General features: G+C 39.2%; 1 protein-coding gene across 1 annotated transcript in view; it reads right to left on the bottom strand.

Annotated features, from left to right (window-relative positions):
• Window positions 1-22442, bottom strand: part of ATP6V0E1 (ATPase H+ transporting V0 subunit e1) — a 30636-nt gene that overhangs the window by 5204 nt on the left and 2990 nt on the right. The window contains exons 2-3 of the mRNA XM_059417370.1: window positions 19399-19446; window positions 2743-2872 (exon numbers count right to left, since the gene is read on the bottom strand). Of these exons, the coding sequence (XP_059273353.1) occupies window positions 2779-2872; window positions 19399-19446 (142 nt within the window). The 3' untranslated portion in view covers window positions 2743-2778. The remainder of the gene's footprint in view (window positions 1-2742; window positions 2873-19398; window positions 19447-22442) is intronic.

Below are 22442 nucleotides of genomic sequence, written 5' to 3'. Positions count from 1 at the left end.
ATGGGCAAAGACAGAACTCAAAGAGGAAAAAACAAAACCAAAAACAAACTTGATTACTTACCTATCAGACTGGCAAAAATCCAGGCTGTGAGGAAACAGGCACTCTCATATATTGTTGGTAGAAATGTAAAAATGATATAATCTCTATAGAAGGGATGTGGTAATAGCTAGAAAAAGCATTTATACCTTTAAACCTGATTCAATTTTCACGGAATCTAATCCAAATGTCATACATTTCGGATGATACTGTACCTTTATCAATAACAATAAAAGACTAGAAACAATCCCAAAGTACATCAATGGCTATAAAAAAAGAATTGAGGAATATCTCTATACACTGATAAAAGCAATCTCTAAGATGTATTTTTCAGTGAAAAAAAACCCAAGGTACAGAATAGCATATATAATATGATATCTCTTCTGTAATAGCTGTGTGTAGGAGATATAAATATTCATGTCTATATATATACACATATAGATTTTTATGTATGTATGTATATATTTGCTTATCTTGGCAAAATGAAACACAGGAAGGGCAGACCTCTCTGAATGTATCTTGTTTAAAATTTTGACTTTAGAATAGGTTTTACATATTCAAAAGCAGTAGCAAATAAAAAAATTACTATGAATTGAACACAAAATAAAACAATTTGATTATATATCAAATTGATAATGATGAGAGGAAATAATTATTTCAAGTGCCCTCCGAAAACAACATCTTTTTCTTTATTTGTTTTAAGGACAAAGCAACAAAGAAATCCTAAACTGCACTCGATAAACTTAGAGTTAGTAGCTATTCTGGTGTTATTTTGAAACTGTATGTATTGCAGGATAATGAAAATAAGTAAATTACTTATAAGCCAAGATTTTCAGCATATGTGAATGATATTCAAGTATAAAACCAAAGAAGTAAAAACCATGAAATGTTAAATTGGAATTGGAAGTACTAACATGAGGGGCACCTGGGTGGCTCAGTCAGTTAAGCATCTGCCTTCAGCTCCCTCATGAGGCTCTCTGCTCAGCTGGGAGCCTGCTTTTCCCTCTCCCTCTGCCTGCCACTCCCCCTGCTTGTGCTCTTGCCCTGTCAAATAAATACATAAAACCTTAAAAAAAAAAAAAAAAAGGTACTAACATGAACTCATGATTTTTTTCTTCTTAGACGAACATACTTCCTGGCTCTGTCCACTGTAAAGGCTTAAGCAACAACACCCCAGCAGAAATGGATGCACCTGACAATCAATCAGATCTTGGTTTTTAAATCCATTTCCCACTGAAAGGAACCAACTGGGCTTGAGGGCCGATTAGTAAACCAGGGATCTTTTCAGTGGGAAATTTAGAAAGCAATCTGAGGAACAGCTGACTCCAAATTCAGGACAGGAAACATGCATCTGGGACATCTTTACGTTGCCAGTGAGTAAGGAAACTACCAAAAACTAACACCAAAGGACACAGAAGCCAGTCTAGACAGGCTTCCACAGGCCAAAGAAAGAACAACCTATATTAAAAGGGTAATAAATGTAACTGATTAAAATTCAAAAGGGAAGAAAAGAAAACCTCTCTGGATACCCTGGAAGTAACTTGGGCACTAACATCTTAACCTGAAATTTCTGAAAAGAACTAAATATGTTTATTACTTTTCATGTATGATCTATATTTCAAGGTTACTGAATAGCCCTAGAATGAGGGTAAATTCATCTTTATAGAAACATCTCATCCAATCAAATGTAGATGTAACAGTGGAACTACAAAATCACCATTTAGTACTTTCTACAGAAATGTTTACTTCAGGCTAAGATCATCAATGGATAAAATCCCCAGATAAAAGGTTGGCAGAGTACTTTGCCATCAGAGGGACGAGGCTGTTGTTATCTGAAGCCACTGATCATCGTAGCATCATGGAAGACAGGAGAGTCAGACACCATGTGTCTCTTGATACGAGTTCATGGTACCACCTAAGAAACACTTCTGCCAAAAAAGCGGAACCAGGATCTAGGCAAGCAGTGAGGGCTGACTTCCATTTATCAAAATAATGAAGAGGAACAAACTAAACGGCAGGTTTTCTGACTCTTGGCCAGTGAATAAATCTTTCTACTATACCACTCCTCACTTCTCTGATCTGAACCAAATAAAACTTACAATTTAAACTCCAGCTTTCAAAGAGCACCCGTCACTCTATTCAAAGCATTCAGAAATGCCCTTAATTTAAAACTGTCAGCAACTTTAAGAATCCTACAATATAACATATAAGTAAGATGCTCCTGCATCTTAAAGATTACACGCAAACTTTACTTAAATGGCTGGGTAACAGCAGAATTGGAAAGACTCTTATGAATAAGTCTTTTGGTAAGGGGAATGGCCTAAGTCCCAAATTTATTTCTGTTCTTCAGATGTTTACTCTCACCGGCTGCCCTTGCCAAGTGTTAAAATGGCTGTAGTTTTCTTTTCTTTTTCTGTTTTTTTTTTTTACGATTTTATTTATTTATTTGACAGAGATCACAAGTAGGCATAGAGGCAGGCAGAGAGAGAGAGAGAGGAGGAAGCAGGCTCCCCGCTGAGCAGAGTGCCCGACGCGGGACTCGATCCCAGGACCCTGAGATCATGACCTGAGCCGAAGGCAGCGGCTTAACCCACTGAGCCACCCAGGTGCCCAATGGCTGTAGTTTTCTGAGGAAAAGTCAAGGCAACCTCTAGCTGCCAGAGTGACAGACAACACTGATGTGAAAGGTCAAGGGTATTAGTCACCTCAATGATGGAGCACTGGCGAGCAGGTCTTCCTCCTTAAGGCCAATGATACTTGAGGTACCAGATGGTTTCATTTTTCAACTGTGGTCCAAAGAGAGGGTTGAGTTGGGCCAGAATTGCAATCAGCCAACTACAAGAACGATGGGGGGGAGGAAAAGCAACAACAGAAAGTGGTGAACTCATGTCGGAACAGTACCATTTTCAATTAGGATAAAAATGAATGCTTTAGTAAAATTTAAATCTCTTCTGCTCAGACCAAACCTTCCAAACACTAAGTTCATAAAACATGTGGTACTAGTGGGAGCACATCTTACACCCCACGTCTCAAAGAGCACACCCTGCCTTCATTTCAAGACACAGTGACAAAGCAGCGAGACTTCACCATAGGTTGTCTTTTCTCTCATTATCTTAATTCCACATAGCCAAGGTTTCCCGCATTCCACTAACATCTCTACCTCAGAATATCTTTACCTAATTTCAATTTAGCATCATCACAACTTCCAAGCTTAGGAAGAATGGGTGTTACTTTATCCATTCTCCAAATGCTAAGACCCACAATCGATAGGACACACCCATTTTTACTGAGAGAGCCAAGGTTAAATTTCAGCCCACCATCTTTCAATGAGGCTATAACACTTGAGCTCCCCTTCTCTAATCACCATCACCACTAAAATATGTAACACATCTTTTGGCCCCAGTGGAGCTGAACCAAATGGGTATTTAATTCCCCCAGCTTACTTGAGAATCCAAGCAACAACGCATTCCTCTGTACTATACAGATTCATTATGGAGGAAGTACAGTGGTGTTACATACTACCTCAAGGTTAAAAGTGAAGAAGGTACACAAATTGCCTTTAAAATTTTCTTCTACAACTTGCAAAGTTCTGAATAAATGTTTTTTTTTTAAATTTTTTAAACGATTTTATTTATTGCTTAGAGAGAGGGAGAGAGAGCGAGCACAGGCAGACAGAATGGAAGGCAGAGGCAGAGGGAGAAGCAGGCTCCCCACCGAGCAAGGAACCCGATGTGGGACTCGATCCCAGGATGCTGGGATCATGACCTGAGCCGAAGGCAGCTGCTCAACCAACTGAGCCACCCAGGCGTCCCCTCAATAAATGGTTTTATGTCTGATCCAGGGATACTTATATCCAGTGAAACTTGAGAATCACTGAGCTAAGACAAAAGGAGGATAATACAAAAATATCTCACTATTCAAACCACCCCATGTCTTACTTATTAAACAAATATTTAATGAACACCTACTAGGTTCCAGGCCCCAGTGATACAGAGGAGAAAATGAAGTGTCACTACCTTCACAAAGCTAACATAACGTAATGTCAGGAAGGAAATGAAGTAGGATGAAGGACTAGAGAGTGATGACGGTAGTCAGGGAAGGCCTCTCCAAGGAGGTAACATTTGAGCAGAGACCAGAATAAAGCAGAATACACGCTGACTTTCATTCCTCTGTAATATATATGAAGTGATTGGAGAACGTATCTCATTTTGCAGGGGGAGGGTATGGTAAACAAGCCCAGCCTCCATCGACTGATCAGGGAGAGGAGACTTTAGTAATATAATCTGATGCAGCTATCCTCTCTGCACCACTGCTTTCCAAGGAAAAGGGAGAGAGAATTGCTACAGGAGTCTCCTGAAATTTTAGCACTTTAAATTCCCTTATATGAGGGGAACCAGCCAAACCTAGCCAGGCTGTTGCCCGGTTACATCTCTTTTCTTCCAGTTGCTGTCATCTTTAGAACTCTTCCAGTCAAAGGATCAAAAGCCGATTCTGATCACCAATGACCAGACTGCTGGAGAACCTGCCAGTACCCTGCCCGAGGCTTGCACTTACAGAAACAAACCTATCCGCCCCACCCCAGAGAAGGTGGTTTTGTGACAGGAAACATGACACCTGAGGAAATCAGGCCAAAACAGATACCCTGGGCTGATTCACTTTATAAACCAAAAGCTAATTCAGATGAGATGCTCTGATCTGACCTCAGAACGAGAATATTAAACACAAACAGAATACCGAGACTTGTAGTTGAGGTCACATCTATCTGACACTGTGAAACAAAGAAAGAGGATAACACAGGCAGACACACCGAAAAGCTCTGTGACTGCAGTGAACACTAATGGTGTGGAGCTAAGAGTCATGGAAAATTCCACACAGACCCAGGACTTCCCCAATCCCAGCAGGCAATAGAGGCTGACTGTAAAAACAGTCGTTCATCCTTTCGTAAGAGACTGAAATAACTGGCCAACGCTTACAAGTACTAGATAAAAATTATGCTAGAACCTAAACTGATCTTTTTTTTTTTCATTGAAAAATGTACAGAATGGGATAAAAGCACCATCTCCAGCACTTTGTATCATATTGTATAGCAGGGCTTCTCAATCCTGGTTGTTCATTATAAACACCCAGGGAGCTTTAAAAAATACAGATGCTATCCTTCACATATAATCCTTCTTTTAATTCTCCCACAATACAATTAAGGAAACCGAGGCAGGGACAGGTTGAATGGCTGGCCTGTGGTCATAATACTAAGTAAGAGGTAGGAGCTCCTGAACCAGCAATCAGTTGAGACTAACATTCCCCCTACAAAAGTTATCTTCTGAAATATTTTTTCACGGACAACAGTTCAGAAGGCATCCATTTAGCTAAACCTAATCTGTCGGGAGTAAAGAAAACAAAGAATACATCTGCTGATTGTTGATGAAGTCCATCATAAACCTCTGTTACCTGAGGTAAATAAAAAAATATCCTAAATCAAGAACAAAGACCACTTTGCTTGTTCCGATCAGGATTCAGAAACTTTCTAAAATTGAATTTTACATACTACTCTTTAATGTTTCAAATCAAGCAAAACATCTCACTTCAAAACCAAACCAAACCAACAGACAACAGTTCACGAAAATTCCTTGGGAAAAAGCCCAGGTCAGTTCACTTGTAATTTCATGGAGGAATTTTCCCCCTCTCACCAGCTGAACTCTCTGCCTGCCCTTCTGACTACCGCCTGACTTAAAATTTCCCTTTAAAGCTGATAAACACGGTGGAAAACTGGAAGGAGAAAAAAAATCCACTCTGAATTGATGGAAGTGGGTGGAGGAAGCGATCCTATTCCAGTGAATCTATTACTTCATGTGTCCAAGGAAAGAGAACTAAGTGTACCCTTCACACTTGCCCAAACTGTTCCACATGTCTCCATAACCTGAAGGCCAGCCGAATAACCAACCATCTGAAGTTATTCAAACTATTGAGGCAGCTATGGTGTGGTAACATATTTCAAAGAACTGCAGGGCTAGAAGGGACCAGAGGTCAAGTCCATGTTCCTCATTTTAATGAGGAAGAAACTAAGTGCTAGGGAGCTTAATACCTCACAGTGAATCAGATTTAAAGCTGGAAGAGGAACCCAGAACTCCTAAGTCCCACTACATCAGGCTGCTCCCACAGCATATAAAGGGCAAAACAAATCCAGCAGCCCCGGAGCTCCTAATTAATTCCACAACCACTTACCAGTGCAAAGATTAACTGGTTAAGGGGCCAACTCTCAAGGGGCTCATGAGCTTGTGAGAGACAAGGCAAGGTTAGCAGCAGATTGTGCTTTAAATACCATATGCACGGGAGCATTCATGCTACAAATACTCCCTGCTCACTTACCATGAGCTCAGCTCTTGCTTATTAGAATTCTCCAAACACAAAATATGCCCTCCCCATTGAAAAGGCTATATCCAGACCTCTCAAATCTTGACTTTTTTTTTCTTTTTCTTTTTTTTGGTTCCACGCTTGGATATGAGAGCAGGGAACAAAGGAATGGTTACTTCTTCCTGATGCACAGATCAAGTGCGTAACTGCTAGGCTTCCCTGTTGGAATGGGTTAAGTCCAGCTAGGACTTCTCTTCTGATCCACTGCCCCTGCAGCAAGGACCAGGATAGGAATAACCTCTATCAGTGGGCTCCTGAAGAAAGAGCAGAGATGTAGGAGAGCAACTTGCCTTATCTCCACTGAGATGACCTCAGTCATATCCCTTCACCCTAATCAAACAACACCAATTCTTTCAAGGGCAGCAATGTTACTAGATATGATTAAAAAATACAGGCTTTATCAATGGATGAATGGATGGATTAATAAAGAGATTATAGTAAATATATACAATGGAATATTATTCAGCTATAAAAAAGAATGTGGATCTTGCTAGTTGGGACATGAATGGGCATTATGCTAAGTGAAGTAAGTCAGAGAAAGATAAATACTGTATGATCTCTCTTATATGTTTTTTTATCTAAAAAAACAAGCTCATAGGTAACAGAAAACAGATTGGTGGTTGCCAGAGGTGGGATGTAATGGATGGGTGAGATGAATAAATTGTGTATTTTTGTTTTAGTTTAAATGAATTAAATTTTAAAAATGAAAGCTTTTGTTATTATTGTAAGAGAGGCAGGAAAAAAAATATGAGATGCAATATTAGACAATTTTAATTCCAGCTACCCGAATATTAGTGGAGTGACTCCAGGCAAGTGACCTTATAAACTGAGCCTCAGCTTTCCCTCTTGTAAAAGGAAGACAATAACCTCTGTTTCAAGATGTTAAGAATTAAACAGGTAATACATGAAACTAGCTGACAACTGATGTTCAATAAATACTAGTTATTCCTTCTTCTCTGACGCACCCAGAGACTGAAATACAACCTATTTACTTTACAAAGGAGTTTCTCATGTAACAATGAGTCATTTCATCTCCACCCCCTCTCCACCCCCAGCCCTCTGTGATTGGCAGAATTCTAAGATATTCCCCCAAGATTCCCATCCCCTCGTATACAAACCCTGTCTAACCCCAGGACAGTGAGTATGATGGGACAATCTCCCAAGATTAGACTGTGTTAGACTGTACTGCTGGCTTTAAGGAAAATTACCCTGAGTGGACCTGACCTAATCGGGTGAACTCTTAAAAGAGATGGGGGGCTCTCCCTGATGAAAGACCTTAGGAGTGTGTGTATCACTTAAGCATTTAACGCCAATCAGCTCTGAACACAGCCTTTAATATATGTTCTGGAATAAGCAACTGAATTCCTTTTTCTCCTTTACAGTGAACACAACATTCAACTTTCTCAGTAGAGGGAGCTGGAGGGACACGGCGGGCGTGGGCTGGAAGACGATGGAATTGGTGTGTGCCTATTCCGTGGAGCCTGCAGAGACTCGGGGCTGGAATACAGTCATGCTTTGAGCTGGCAGTCTCAGTCTGGAAAGAACCTTTCTGCAGTCCTCCTGACAGGGAAACCAGAGCCCTTGTATGGCCTGGATGCTCTACAGGCCTCCCACTCGCACTGACACAGGGAATCGCACCCACGCCACAGCCTGCCCGCTCTCTTGCCCGTACTTCCGAGGGTGGCCTACTGTTTGCCCACCAACTCCAGACCCACTCCAGCCTGGCCGAACCAATGAAATTCTCTGCTATCTAGTGGGCGGAACCACAGTTTCTCCAACAAGGCCTGATTCCCTTCCAAGTTTGTCTTTCCTTGGATACTCTCCCTCAGCCCTAGATAACCACACAGAATTTCCTCCTATCTTACAGTATCTCCTATCTTTCTTTGTAGTGAACAGGAATCATGTTAAACTTCTCCTGTTTAACATACTGTGTGGTTTCTGTCTTGTAATTGGACCCAGATTACTACGGGATGAGAAAGATTTGACACAAAGGAGATGCTCTATTGTTGGCTTTGAAGATGCAAGGGCCACATGGAAAAGAATGTGACCTCTAGGAGCTGAGAGCAGTCACCAACTAATAGTCAGCAAGGAAAACAGACCTTAGTCCAACAACCAATTCAAAGGAACTGAATTCTGCCACAGCCACAGGAGCTTAGAAAAGGGCCCCAACCTTCAGGTGAGAAGGCACCAACTATGTTAACCTTATCCCAACACTTATCTCTATGAGGGCCCTTTCACTACCACAGGAATATGCCCCATTTTTGCCAGCTCTACACTTGGAATATCATTTCTTTTCTCCATACTTTTTATACCAGGCCTTCCAGTTCGAAGTCTGTAATAATGCCCTTATCTCCCAAATTATAAAGGAAAAGAGCAAAAAGCCAAACTAAGAAAAGTACACTTTTCCATATAGCAGATGATGATATATGCTGGGCCAGGTACCTGGATTTCTCTCCCACTATCAACAGTCAAGATATCCAGCTATTTTTAACATATCCATGACAGACATGTAAGCAGTCCTCAGACCAAAAAAAATGAGTGAAGGCAAGTACCCAGAAAGAAAAACAAAGTGATTATAGGCTGCTTTCCACACCTTCACAGCACAGACTAAACCACATGAACTTGAGCTTTTACTTTCAGATTTCCCAGGGACACAGCAGACAAAGCCGAGGGCCCACTTAAGGTAGGGAATCTAATATAAGTTTCACATCCCATCCCCACAATGCTCAGTGCCAAGGGGCTGTATCTCAAGGTATGGATAAATGAGATAGAATCCCTGAAAAAGAATGACAGGAAAACCAACCGTCTCAAATATAAGCAATAAGAAGGAAGGAGAAGAACACTGCCACTGAAAATTAACCTTAATGAAAGTCTGTAACTCAAATTCATTCTATGTGGTTTAAAAAAAAAAAATCACATAACAAAGAATTTTACTTAATTTGATTCCACACTGGTGATGGCCTTTGGCACTTGGCAGAAGCACTGTTAATCTTTTTTCTGGAGAAGCCCACTTTCATAGCAGGCCTCAAAAAAGTCATACACATGGAATTATAGGGAAAATGAAAAGACAGCAATGAAATATTGTTAAATGCATGTGGTACCATTAATGAGAGGGACCAAAGAGAGCAAAGAGCTGATACAGAACTGCACGGACTTCAGATACTAGAATGATCAGACACGGATGACAGATAAGCTGTCTACTATGTTTCATGAACTAAAATTGTAAAATGTACAGGGAGAATGAGGAAGGAGGGAGGGAAATCAAAACTGTAAAAGCACAAAAAGAACACCCACAGAAATGAAAAATATAAACCTGAAAACAAAAAAAGGCAAGTGGTGAAGTTCTGCTCTGGTAAAGCAAAGTAGCTTATATCATACTCATCCGGAAGACAGTGATTATAAACTCTGAACAAGATATGAAAAATAACTATTTGATGGTACAAGAGAATACCCAAAAGCAGGAAGAAACTGCACAGGATTCAATCCTTCAGGAAATCACACCAGGGCACCTGAGTGGCTCAATTTGTTAAGTGTCTGACTCTTGATTTCAACTCAGGTCATGATCTCAGGGTCATGAGATTGAGCCCGGCGTGGGGCTCCACTGCTGAAAATTCTCTCCCCCATCTCCCCTGTCCCACTGCTTGTGCAAGATTGCACGTGTGCACTCTCAGAAAGGAAAGAAAAAAAGAAAGAGAAAAGGAGAAAGAAAGAAAGCTACACCAATACCTTTATACAGCATTTCTCCTGAAAACACTGTCCAGTCCCATGTGTGGGGCAAGATAATTGAAACTCAAGCAAAAAGCTGCAGTCTTCCTGGCTTAGGTATCGAAAGATGAAGTTCAGAGCTACCAGAAATGCTAAAAAACATTTCTATTTCTTAGAAATAAAAAAGGGAAATCTCAAAAAAGGAAGGTACCACAAAGGGGACCCCCAAAGTCTGTATAAATTTCTCTTAACCCTTGGCTGATCCCTCAACTGTGTATGCTCTAGGAAAATGCCAAGGACTGTGAAAAGCACCCAGAAGTCTGAAAGAATGGAGGGGAAATTTCAGCTGCTGCTTACCACCAGAAGAAAGAGTATTTAGAGTCTGAAGTTATAAGGACTTGGTAAACACCTCAGATTTTCCAAAAAATCCCAGAACCAGAAGGGGCACACTTTAATGGAGAATTCATTCTAATCTAGGGGTAAAAGTGATACAGATCTGTCCCAACAAAGTATAAAACCAACTCTCCATAAGTTTAAGGTGATCAATGAATAATTTAACTGTTACAAGAAAATTTAACCATTCGCAGAGGAGTAAGTAGAATCCAGGGTCCCTGTCATTTACCACATCCAATATTTAGTAAACTACAGTCATGCTCCCCCAAAACAAGAAACATAAGTAATAATCAAGAACAAAAGAATCAAGAGAATTCCACACCATTCCAAAATAATACAGATATTGTCATTAAAAAACAATGAAGGCACCTGGGTGGCTCAGTTGGTTAAGCAACTGCCTTTGGCTCAGGTCACGATCTCGGAGTCCGAGGATCAAGGCCCGCATCAGCCTCCCAGCTTGGCGCTTCTCCCTCTGACCTCCCCTCTCATGCTCTCTCTCACTCCCTCTCTCTCTCTCAAATAAATAAAAATAAAATCTTAAAAAAAAAAAAAGATAATGATTTTATAGCAGCTATTATAAATATGCTTAAAGCCTAAAATAAAACTAGCTGTAAGAATGACCGAATCAGGAATGTCAGAACATAAATTAAAACTACAAAAAAGAACCAAATGGAGAGTCTAGAACTAAAAAGTAAAATATATAAACTAAAACTCTGGATAGGGCTTACCAGCAGACTGGAAATAGCAGAAGAAATAGTCAGTGGACCTAAAGACAGATCAATAACTATCTAATCTGAAGAAATAAGAGGAAAAAAAATTGGAAAAAAAATCAAACATAGGTGCAACTGGAGTCTCAGGAGAAAAAGAATACAGCAGAAAGAAACAGAAGACGCATATGCTGAAACTGATGGAAAAATAACTTACAGATTCATATAGCTCAGCAAACTCCAATCAGAATAATCTTAAAACTACACCTACAGGGCGCCTGGGTGGCTCAGCTGGTTAAGCAACTGCCTTCCACTCAGGTCATGATCCTGGAGTCCCGGGATTGAGCCAGCAGGAAGCCTGCTTCTCCCTCTCCCACTCCCCTCTCATGCACCCTCTCTTTTTCTCTCTCTCACAAGTAAATAAGTAAAATCTTTAAAAAAAAAAAAAAAAAAAAAAAAGACACCTACACACATCATAGTCAAATTGCTAAAACCAAAGATAAAGAGAAAAAAATCTTGATAACATCCAGAGGAAAAAGAATGCATAAGAAGGAACAATTATTCATATTACAGCTGAGTTCTCAGCAGACACAATGGAGGCCATAAAATGAAAGAGCTTCTTTAAAGTCATCTAAAAGGGGAAAAAAACATCCTGTCAATCCTGTCAAAATTCTATATCCAGAACACCTATCCTTCAAAAAAATGAGCATGAAAAAAAGACATTTTCAGGTACATAAAAGATGAGTGAATTTGTTATCAGCATACCTGTCCTACAGCATATACTACAGGAAGTTCTTTAGACGAAAGGGATATCGGATAAAAACTCAGACTAAGGGGATGTCAGAATCTCAAATCTACAAAAATAAGGAACTCTACAAAGGATAAACATGTAGGTAAACAGAGAAGACTTCTTTTAATTTCTTTATAAAAACATGATTCTTTCAAGTAAAAACTGTAACACTACAATGTTTTGGAACATACATCGATGCAAAATATATCATGACCATAGTACAAATGATGTGGAGTAAATAGAACCATATTGTTGCCAACTTGTATTTTATCTGAAGTGGTTCCATGTCAACTCTAAGTACTCTATGAAAAGTTAACAAAGAATATTGTAATCTCTAGAGCAACACTAAAAAGTATAGCAAAAAAGCCCTTAGCAAAATTAAAACAGAATACTGAAAATATTCCATTAATGTAAAATAAAGCATAAAAGCAGGGCAAATGATGTAATGAGCACTAGGTGTTATGTAAGTCTGACGAATCACTGAACTCTACCTCTGAAATGAATAGTACACCATAGGTTAATTAATTGAATTTAAAGAAAAAAATAAGGTATAAAGAACAGAGGAGCAAAAAACTAGATGAAACAAACAGAAAACAATTAACAAAACAATGAACCCAAACCTTGCTATGTCAATAAATACTGGAATTGTATATGAAGTATCCAATTAAAAGGCAAAGGCTGTCAGAATGGACGAAAAAGACTGAGCTATATGCTGTCTGCAAATAGGCATAAAGATAGATATAATGAGGATAAGAAAGGTGGTATGATTATCAATATCAGACAAAGTAAAAAATCAAGTCAAGTAATATTACTTAGGATAAACAGGGATACTTTATAATGATAAAAATGTCAATTCATTGGGAAGAGAAAACAGAAATATTCATGCTCCTAATAATATAGCTTCAAAACATATAAAACAAACATGGAAAGAATTTTTTAAAAATCCACAATAGCTGATGATTTTAACACCTTCTTTTAGTAATCACTAAAAGTGACCCAAAAACCCAGTAAAGATATAGAACATCTGAACTATCATGACCTCACAGTTACACTCAACAACTGCAAAATATACAATCTTCTGAAGTGCCCTTGAAATGATCATCATGATAAACCATTATGCTGGGCTATAAGACAAGTCCCAGTTGCAAAAAAGACTGGAATCTTAAGGAGTCTATCTTCTGTGGAAAAGCCCCAAATATTTAAAAATTAATGAAGAATATAGTGTCATCAAAATTTGTAGGCTGTGGCTAAAGCAATGCTTAGAAGGAATTTTACTGCATTAACATTTTAAAAAGAACAAAGGTTTAGGGGCGCCTGGGTGGCTCAGTGGGTTAAGCCTCTGCCTTTCCGCTCAGGTCATGACTTCAGGGTCCTGGGATCGTGCCCCATATCGGGCTCTCTGCTCAGCAGGGAGCCTGCTTCCTCCTCTCTCTCTGCCTGTCTCTTTGCCTACTTGTGACCTCTGTCAAATAAATAAATAAAATCTTTAAAAAAAAAAAAAAGAACAAAGGTTTAAAAATTTATCTAAGTCTCCACTGTAAGAAGTCAGAAAAAGGAGGGGGGCCTGGGTGGCTCAGTGGGTTAAAGCCTCTGCCTTTGGCTCAGGTCATGGTCTCAGGGTCCTGGGATCGAGCCCCGCATTGGGCTCTCTGCTCAGTGGGGAGCCTGCTTCCCCCTCTCTCTCTGACTGCCTCTGCCTATTTGTGATCTCTGCCTGTCAAATAAATAAATAAAATCTTAAAAAAAAAAAAAAAAGTTAGAAAAAGAGCATTCAGGAGGAGGAAGGAAATAAAAATAAAATCTAAATGAATGGAAATATATACCATGTTCAGCATCAGAAGACTCAGTATTGTTAAAATGTCAGTTCTCTCCAAACTGATCTATAGATTCCACACAATGCCAACTACAATCAACAGGCTTTTTTTTTTAGTATAGAAACTGACAGGATGATCCTAAAAATGTATATGGCTATTTGGGAATAGCCAAATTATCTTAAAAGAGAAACACGAAGGACTTCAACTTTTTGACATCAATACGAAACTAAGTATTTATGGACGTATTCTAAAATGAATAAGCAAATTACAGATATATAATATCATCAATGATGCCAACAATACAAATGAGACATTATGTACTCCCTGATTAAAGTATCTATACCATTTATGAAGCAGACTTAACCAAAAAATTGAACCTGAATGTGATCTATCTCCTAGATGACTACCAACTTACAGGAAATATAGAACAAAGAATATGTTAAATAATACCATGGTGTGTGCAACTAACAAGGATCACTCTCTGAAGAAACCAGTTTTTTCCTACTAAATGTGCAAAAAAAAGAGAGAGAGAAAGAGAGAAATGGAGAAGAAACTGATAAAGAGAGACTTGGGAGGCACATCTACTAGCTGCAATGTGTGGTCTTTATAAGCATTTTCATTCAAATATACTGTAAAATAAGTAACGAGACAATGAGGGCAATTTAAATATATTTGATGATGTAAAGGAATTAAACTTTTCCTGTCTGTGATAATGTATTGTAGTTACACATCGGAAAAGAATGATCACCTTTTAGACATATATATTGAAATAATTAGAGATAAGCTCAAAATAATCTAGGGTAGAGTAGGAAAGTGTGCAGAGATAAACAGGGCTGGCCATGAGTTGATAATTTTTTTTTTTTTTTTAAGATTTTATTTATTTATCAGAGAGAGAGAGGGGGAGAGAGCGAGCACAGGCAGACAGAATGGCAGGCAGAGGCAGAGGGAGAAGCAGGCTCCCCGCCGAGCAAGGAGCCTGATGTGGGACTCGATCCCAGGACGCCGGGATCATGACCTGAGCCGAAGGCAGCTGCTTAACCAACTGAGCCACCCAGGCGTCCCTGAGTTGATAATTTTTGAAGGTGAGTGACAAGGGGACAAATTTTTGTAAAGAGCATAGAGCAGGTTTTAAAAGTTCAAAAGCAGAAAGTTAAAAAAAAAAAAAAAAAAAGCTATAATAAAGAGCATCCCTGAAACTGACCAGCTTGTGGCTACTTGGTTAGAAAGCAAAGTGGAAGTGATCATGTCTTGTGCCCAAACTGGCTCTAGACCTAGGACCAAAGCAAGGCTGGGCTTGGCTATAGATCTGCACATTCTTGGACAAGTGGGGCCAAGTTCCTATAGGCTGTGTAGTTCTTTGTTCAATGGGCAGCTAGGGGGCTGGAGAGATGAATGAGGAAGGCGTCTGGGGTCACAGAACAGGGGCCTGTGGTAATAAGTAGATGAGGGAACCACTTCGGGAAGTGACTGAGGCTTGTCTGGCTTTGTTTACAGTCTGTCTCTCCTCGCTAAAGAGGGCAGGGGACTACATCTGTCTTATTTATTCACTGCTATATATCCAGTGCTTGGCACAAAGTAGGCTCTAAATAAATATGTTGAGTGAATGAAGGCTCAATAAAATACATGCTACAAAAGCCTCGTAAGCAAACTGCTCCTAAGTTACTCATGCTTCTCTGAATTAAAATAACTTATTTTAACCAACGAATGATAGTATTACTTTGTATTTTCCTTGTTTTCTGTTCCAAGTTTTCATACACAGCATCTAAATTTAAAATTCACAAAACCATACTACAATGTAATCAGGCCACATACATTCAGCCTAGAAGAGCCAAGGATTCCTGCCTTTTGGTCATTATTTCCTCTTCTGTATCACAACTAGTCAAGTGCTAAAGATAAAATATATTTTCCAAGAAGCAACTGTACCTCACAACACTGAACTAAATTTGTAATTTACCCTGAAGATGTAAGTTTTCCAACTCTGGGTAAATTGCATCATAATTCAACATTAAAAACTAACCTAAGACCAAAACAAAGTATGGAACAGTAACTAACAGGATTGTATGGTTAAGGAACAAAAGTGACCTTGTGCTTCAAAGAAGGAACCAGATGTATAACATTCAGACATTCCTCCGCTGAACTGTTAGCACAAACTGGTTGGACTGGCATAAATCCTGATTTTTTCCAGAGCTCAAACAAGTTACGCCCCATGAATCTAATCTTAAACCAGAACAAACTGGACAGAGAAAATAACTGCCATAAACTGAAGGCAATCTAAAAGGCCATGAATATATTTCAAAATGTAATTTTGCTATGAAATACAGTTTGGGTGTGATTTCTTTCTTTCTTCTTTTTTTTAAAATATTTTTTTCTTCTTTTTTTTAAATTTTTAATTTTTTATAAACATATATTTTTATCCCCAGGGTACAGGTCTGTGAATTGCCAGGTTTACACACTTCACAGCACTCACCAAAGCACATACCCTCCCCAATGTCCATAACCCCACCCCCCTTCTCCCAACCCCTCTCCCCCCAGCAACCCTCAGTTTGTTTTGTGAGATTAAGAGTCACTTATGGTTTGTCTCCCTCCCAATCCCATCTTGTTTCATTTATTCTTCTCCTACCCACTTAAGCCCCCATGTTGCATCACCACTTCCTCATAGGGTGTGATTTATTTCAAGAGGTATTTTCAAAAAACTAATATTACTAACGCCAAACAGTGAAGTTTTGTTTGAATTTCAAATCTATGACAAAGGGACAGAATTTCATCCCTTTGTGGAAAGAAGTCTTTGGGATTTGAATTCAATTTAATCCACCCATGTTCCAGGCGGACTTTTTGCTAAATAGGATATATGATCAGGTTTCAAGAAAAAGAAACAAAAGAAAAAAAACCAACTTCATAAAGTCTATACTACACAGCACATTTCCCCATATGACGGCCTCCAGAAACATTTAATGTTGGTACACTGTGTGCTATCCTTATTAATACACTGATGACAGTACTAATCCACTGTAAACCGAGAAGTCACCAGCATGTCTGGGACAAAGGAAAAAAATCTAGACAGTGAGAGGTAAAGGCTCACAGATACGTCTCAACTGAGTCACTAAGACTCAGAGGTATAATTTCTAGCCATGTCCAGTTATTCATTTTACACCTGAAAATGAAAATAAGAAGCATGGGACTAACTGGAAAGGTTTCTTGTTTGTCTTAAAGAAAGTATTACAAAAATTAAGCAAATTTCAAAGATAGTGGAGGACCAGAAAGTCACAAAATGTTTCTGCCCCATCTTCTTAATCTCCAGTCATTCTTCTATGTGGTAATTTTCCATTTTTAAGACCCTACCACCAACCTTGCTTATCAGGCAGAAGAGAGCTTCAAAGAAATCAAAACAAAGGCCTTTTCGATCACAGGATCACTCCTTGGCTCCTGGACTGAAAAAGAGCTCCCTTCTTGGGATTTCTACAGGAGATTCAGTGGAACAGACTGAAGCTCAATCACCCTTATTAAAATGCAAAATTCTTGGGGTGCCTGGGTAGCTAGCTCAGTGGGTTAAAGCCTCTGCTTTCGGCTCAGGTCATGGTCTCAGGGTCCTGGGATCAAGCCCCGTGTGCTTCCCCCTTTATGCCTGCCTCTCTGCCTACTTGTGATCTCTCTCTCTCTGTTAAATAAATAAATAAAATATTTTTTAAAAATGTGAAATTCTTGATGATGTATGTACTTCTCCTTTACTCTGTAAAGCTAAATACAGCTAGCAGAATTCTCTCCATATGCTACCTGTCTGATTTCCACTCTGGAAGCTGAGCTGTATCACCTGAAAAAGTTACCCTTCTAACTAGAAAAAACAGAGTAAACAAGCCAACTACAGAAAGTCTTATCATCTAAGCCCTAGTGTTGAGGCAGTCAAACACCACCATCATCATTTAGCAAAATTTCTACAATGCCTTATGATTCAGCTTTAAACACTTCAAGCTACCTAAAATTCACGGTGATAACTTTTTGACAGAGGCAGATTTTGATCTATGCCAACAACTAGAATTTTGTCCCCACAAACCTCTTTGAAAAATCTTAGTGCAAAAGCTCTAGGATATAAGAAATTCAGATTCACAGTCTCAAAGCGCCATGGCCTTTCATCACATGATTAAAACTGCTGTTTCCTAGGTCATGTGGGCACTAAACAAAAGCTTGGCCAACACCAACCCTTTCCATATAAAGAGGTCATGGGAAGCTACACAGCTCTCTTTAAGAAAAGAGAACCACTGGTTCTAAACTCTAAAAGGAAATTCATAAAAGGATGAAATTTTATGGTATACAAAATCTCAACTAAAAAAAAAAGAAAGAAAGAAAGAAAAGAAACCTTAAGACCTTTGAGTACTTTTTTTTTTTTTTAAGATTTTATTTATTTATTTGACAGAGATCACAAGTAGGCCGAGAGACAGGCAGAGAGAGAGGGAGGAAGCAGGCTCCCTGCCAAGCAGAGAGCCCGATGCAGGGCTCTATCCCAGGACCCTGGGATCATGACCTGAGCCAAACGCAGAGGCTTTAACCCACTGAGCCACCCAGGCCCCCAAAACCTTTGAGAACTTTGAAGTGGCCATTCTATCCACAAACAGATTAATACTCAGTTTATTTCTGGGGCTTGACTTGTTCCATTCTTCAGGAAAGGGGAGAATGTAGATAAGAACTGGAAACCTTTACAATAGTTCAAGTCCACTTCTGCCATTTTTAACAATCAAAAGGATTAAGAATGGTTTTCCAAAAACATATGTTGATGAATTAACTTATATATCTTAAAATCATTTTCAACCAACAGTCTGCACAAACTGTATCATCTATTTAAATGTGTGAATTATCATACACTGATATAGCATATGATTGTTAAAAAATTGTCTTTGCTTACTGCAATTCTAGCTCAACTCTATTCATCCAAAAACCAAAAGTCATAATAAAGAATGGCTTTACTGGCTTCATAGTGATATTTTTTTTTTAAAGATTTTATTTATTTATTTGACAGAGAGAGATCACAAGCAGGCAGAGAGGCAGGCAGAGAGAGAGGAGGAAGCAGGCTCCCTGATGAGCAGAGAGCCCAACGCGGGACTTGATCCCAGGACCCTGAGATCATGACCTGAGCTGAAGGCAGCGGCTTAACCCACTGAGCCACCCAGGCGCCCTTCATAATGATATTTAAATGAAATGAGTATGCCTAAATTCTTCACAATAGTAAAATATAAAAGTAGTACAAGGGGAATTTCCAGCTAATTATAAGATTTAAATTTGTGCCAAATAATTTACACATGTATTGCCAGAATAAGAGAGCATCTGTACAGTTTTTATGTAAATGTACTGAACAGAGAGAAAGTGTGCTCTTTTCCATCTTAGGATACTATTTCTAGATGTTACATAAAGGACAAGCTCCCATGATACAAAACTGTAAAGTTTCACAACAGTCATGTTCCATGAATTTATTTTTCAATCACACACATTATAAATACCAAGAGTAATTTCCTATCATCTTGGGGAAAAAACGACTTACAAGAGAAACATACTTACAAGAGATAGCAGCAAACTGAACAGGTTACCAGCATGGTGATGATAACTCTAAAACAAAACAAAACAAAACCATCATTAGATAACCAGAAAACCAGGAAGACACTGTCAGATTGGTTTAAGCCTCCTTCCCAAATTACAAACTGGCAAGGTCTATGCACCAAGAAAAGGGAACTAAATCTGTTCAAACACCAAATAATGACTGCACTCAGTAAAAGTTTAAGCAAGTAATTAAGGTTTGTATTTGAAGGGATCTGTACTGAGGCCTCAGCTTAGTACAGACCCATCTACAAACCCATCTACAAATGAACACAGAAGGCTGCAGTGACAGTTTTGACATCCAAGAAACTACCTATCTGGTAGTTTTCTCTGCAGTGAAATGACACAATACTTGTAAAAACTTAACTTTCTAGGAGCACCTGGCTCACTTGGGAAAACATGTGATCTTGATCTTAGGGTCATGATTCAAGCTCCACGTTGGGAAAAGAGATTACTAAAAATAAACAAACTTAAAAAAAAAATGCCAGAACTGCATAGGCTTAAAATGAAAACAAGATGATTCTTAAAAATATATATATATATTTTATAAACAAGTAACATATATTGTAAGTAATATATATTATATATTTATATATTATATATTCATGCTTTATATTGATATGTAAATTTATATTTATATATCTTTATAATATATAAATATATATATTTATATATCTTTTCAATGTTGACCTCTTCCCATCTCTATTCCTGTCTGAAAAATAGTTAAACCTGAATCTCTGATCAGCTGAATTTACACATTTAAAAAACTGAATTCATGGTATCCTGTTCCCATTTCTCTTTCCGAAGGCTCCTCTTCCCAATATCCTACACCCCAGAAGAAGCTGTCATTTCCACCCATCCAACCCACTCCTCAAATCTGTCATCATTTTGTTCATGCCTCCTCTGCATCCTGAATCACAAAACGCTAGCAGATTCAAAACTTTCTTCCTTCCCTTTCATTCTACCACACTCATCACAGAGTCATCTTTCTAAAATATTCTTTCATCACATCACTCTTCAGCTGAACAACTTTCAATGCTCTCCATCCTTCACAGGAGTAATTTCCAAAGAAGGGGTCTCCACACCCCACAGAGTAAGCAAGACTATCTCCTCAAATACAAGTAGCAAATATCAGAATTCCTATTTATATTTATTTTCAATTCATGCTTTAGGAGTTCTGTGTGTGCGCATGTACTTTCTGTGGTCAATACTGGCACATCCACTCATTCATTCAGCAGATTTTCAATTGAGTGTCCAGTATGTACCAGGCTCTGGGGAAAAAGGAGTCAACAAAATGGATGAAAACCCCTGCCCTGGCGAAGTTTACATGATCGTGGGGGAAGACAGACAACAAACAAGATGAACATTAAACAACTGTTTACATAGGTATCATTAGTATGCCAGGTGGTCAGTAAGTGCTAATGGAGAAAAACAGAGCAGGAAAGAAGGGTAAGGGTATACAGGGTTTGGAGGCTGTACTTGCAATTTTATTTTTAAAAGATTTAATTTATTTATTTATTTGACAGAGAGAGAGAGAGAGAGATCATAAGTAGACAGAGCAGCAGGCAGAGAGAGGGGGGGGAAGCAGGCTCCCTGCCGAGCAGAGAGCCCTATGTGGGGTTTGACCCCAGGACCCTGAGATCATGACCCGAGCCGAAGGCTAAGGCTTAACCCACTGAGCCACCCAGGTGCCTCAGTGTGCTTGCAATTTTGAAGAGGGCAGTCAGGAAAAGGCCTGCTGAGGACGTGGCAAGAGAGTCCAGACCTGAAGGTGAGGGAGTGTTCCAGACGAGGGAAATGCAAATGCAAAGGTGCTATGGTACCAGGAGTTAAAAGAGGACAGAAAGAGGACAGAGGCCCCTGTTGCTGAGCAGAGTGAGGGGAGAGAGGTGAGCAAAAGGGAGAATATAGACAAGAACTAGAAACACCATTAAAATAGTTTAACTGTAGTTTGGCCATTTCTGACACTCATGAGGATTAAGGGCAGTGTCTTGGTAGCCTCTAAAGGAAAAGGGAAGCTATTTGGAGGGATCTGAGCACAGGACTGACAAAATCTGATTCAGATTTTATGAGAACCTACCTCTCTGCAGAGCAGAAACAAACTGGGGGAAGAGAGGCAAAGGGAAAAGTTGAGAAACCAGTTTGCGGTGGGGGGAACTGCAATAATCCACCAACCAGGCTGGTAGCAGCAGAAGTAGTGAGAACTGGTCAGATTCTGGATATGCTGTGAAGGCACACGCTTTGAAATACCTAACTTATACATTATGCTTGTAATACATGAATGAGTATGTGCCGGAATTTGTGCTACAAAATGTTGACAGCCACATAACAAAAATGTTTGATTTCTGAAGAGCTACACAGTCAGGACCAGCTTCTCACTCATCCTCACCACTGTCCACTTTCGGACAGAAACCTTCCACTCCCAAAAGCAGGAGGCCTCAATGTCCCCCCAAACACATCAAGTTTACTCCTCTCCATTCCAAGCTTTTGCTCATTTTCCTTCATTCCTCTAACTCAACCTGGAATCCCTGTGTCTTCTGTCTTCCTCAAAGACCATCTCAGAGACCTCAAACTGCTGAGGCTCTACTGTGTTACCGGCTTACTACTTTTCTATCAAAAGCTCCTCATTAAAACATCACCTCCAGCCTGGCTGGCCAAGTCCAAAGAGCGCAGGACTCTTGATCTCCAGGGTCCTGAGTTCAAGACCCATACTAGAGACAGAGATTACTTAAATAAATAAATAAACCTAAACAAAAATAAATAAAATATCCTCTCCAAATATGCCGTTTAGTGGTTGCATGCTTAAGTGTCTGAGATGAAGAAGTGTCATCATAATAAATGCAATTCACTTTCAATTTAGGAAAAATATATGTGTGTGTTTACACACATACACACACATTCAGAGATACAAAGCAAATATGAGTAAGTTAACAATTATTGTATCTCAGCGGTGGAATACAACATTACTACTCTTTCTGCCTTTCCGTAGGCTTGAAAAAAATCGGAGC

Source organism: Mustela nigripes, chromosome 12 (assembly GCF_022355385.1).
Source record: "Mustela nigripes isolate SB6536 chromosome 12, MUSNIG.SB6536, whole genome shotgun sequence".
NCBI classification, from domain to species: Eukaryota; Metazoa; Chordata; class Mammalia; order Carnivora; family Mustelidae; genus Mustela; species Mustela nigripes.
Note: the sequence above shows the minus strand (reverse complement) of the source record. Positions and strands in the feature narration are given on the sequence as shown.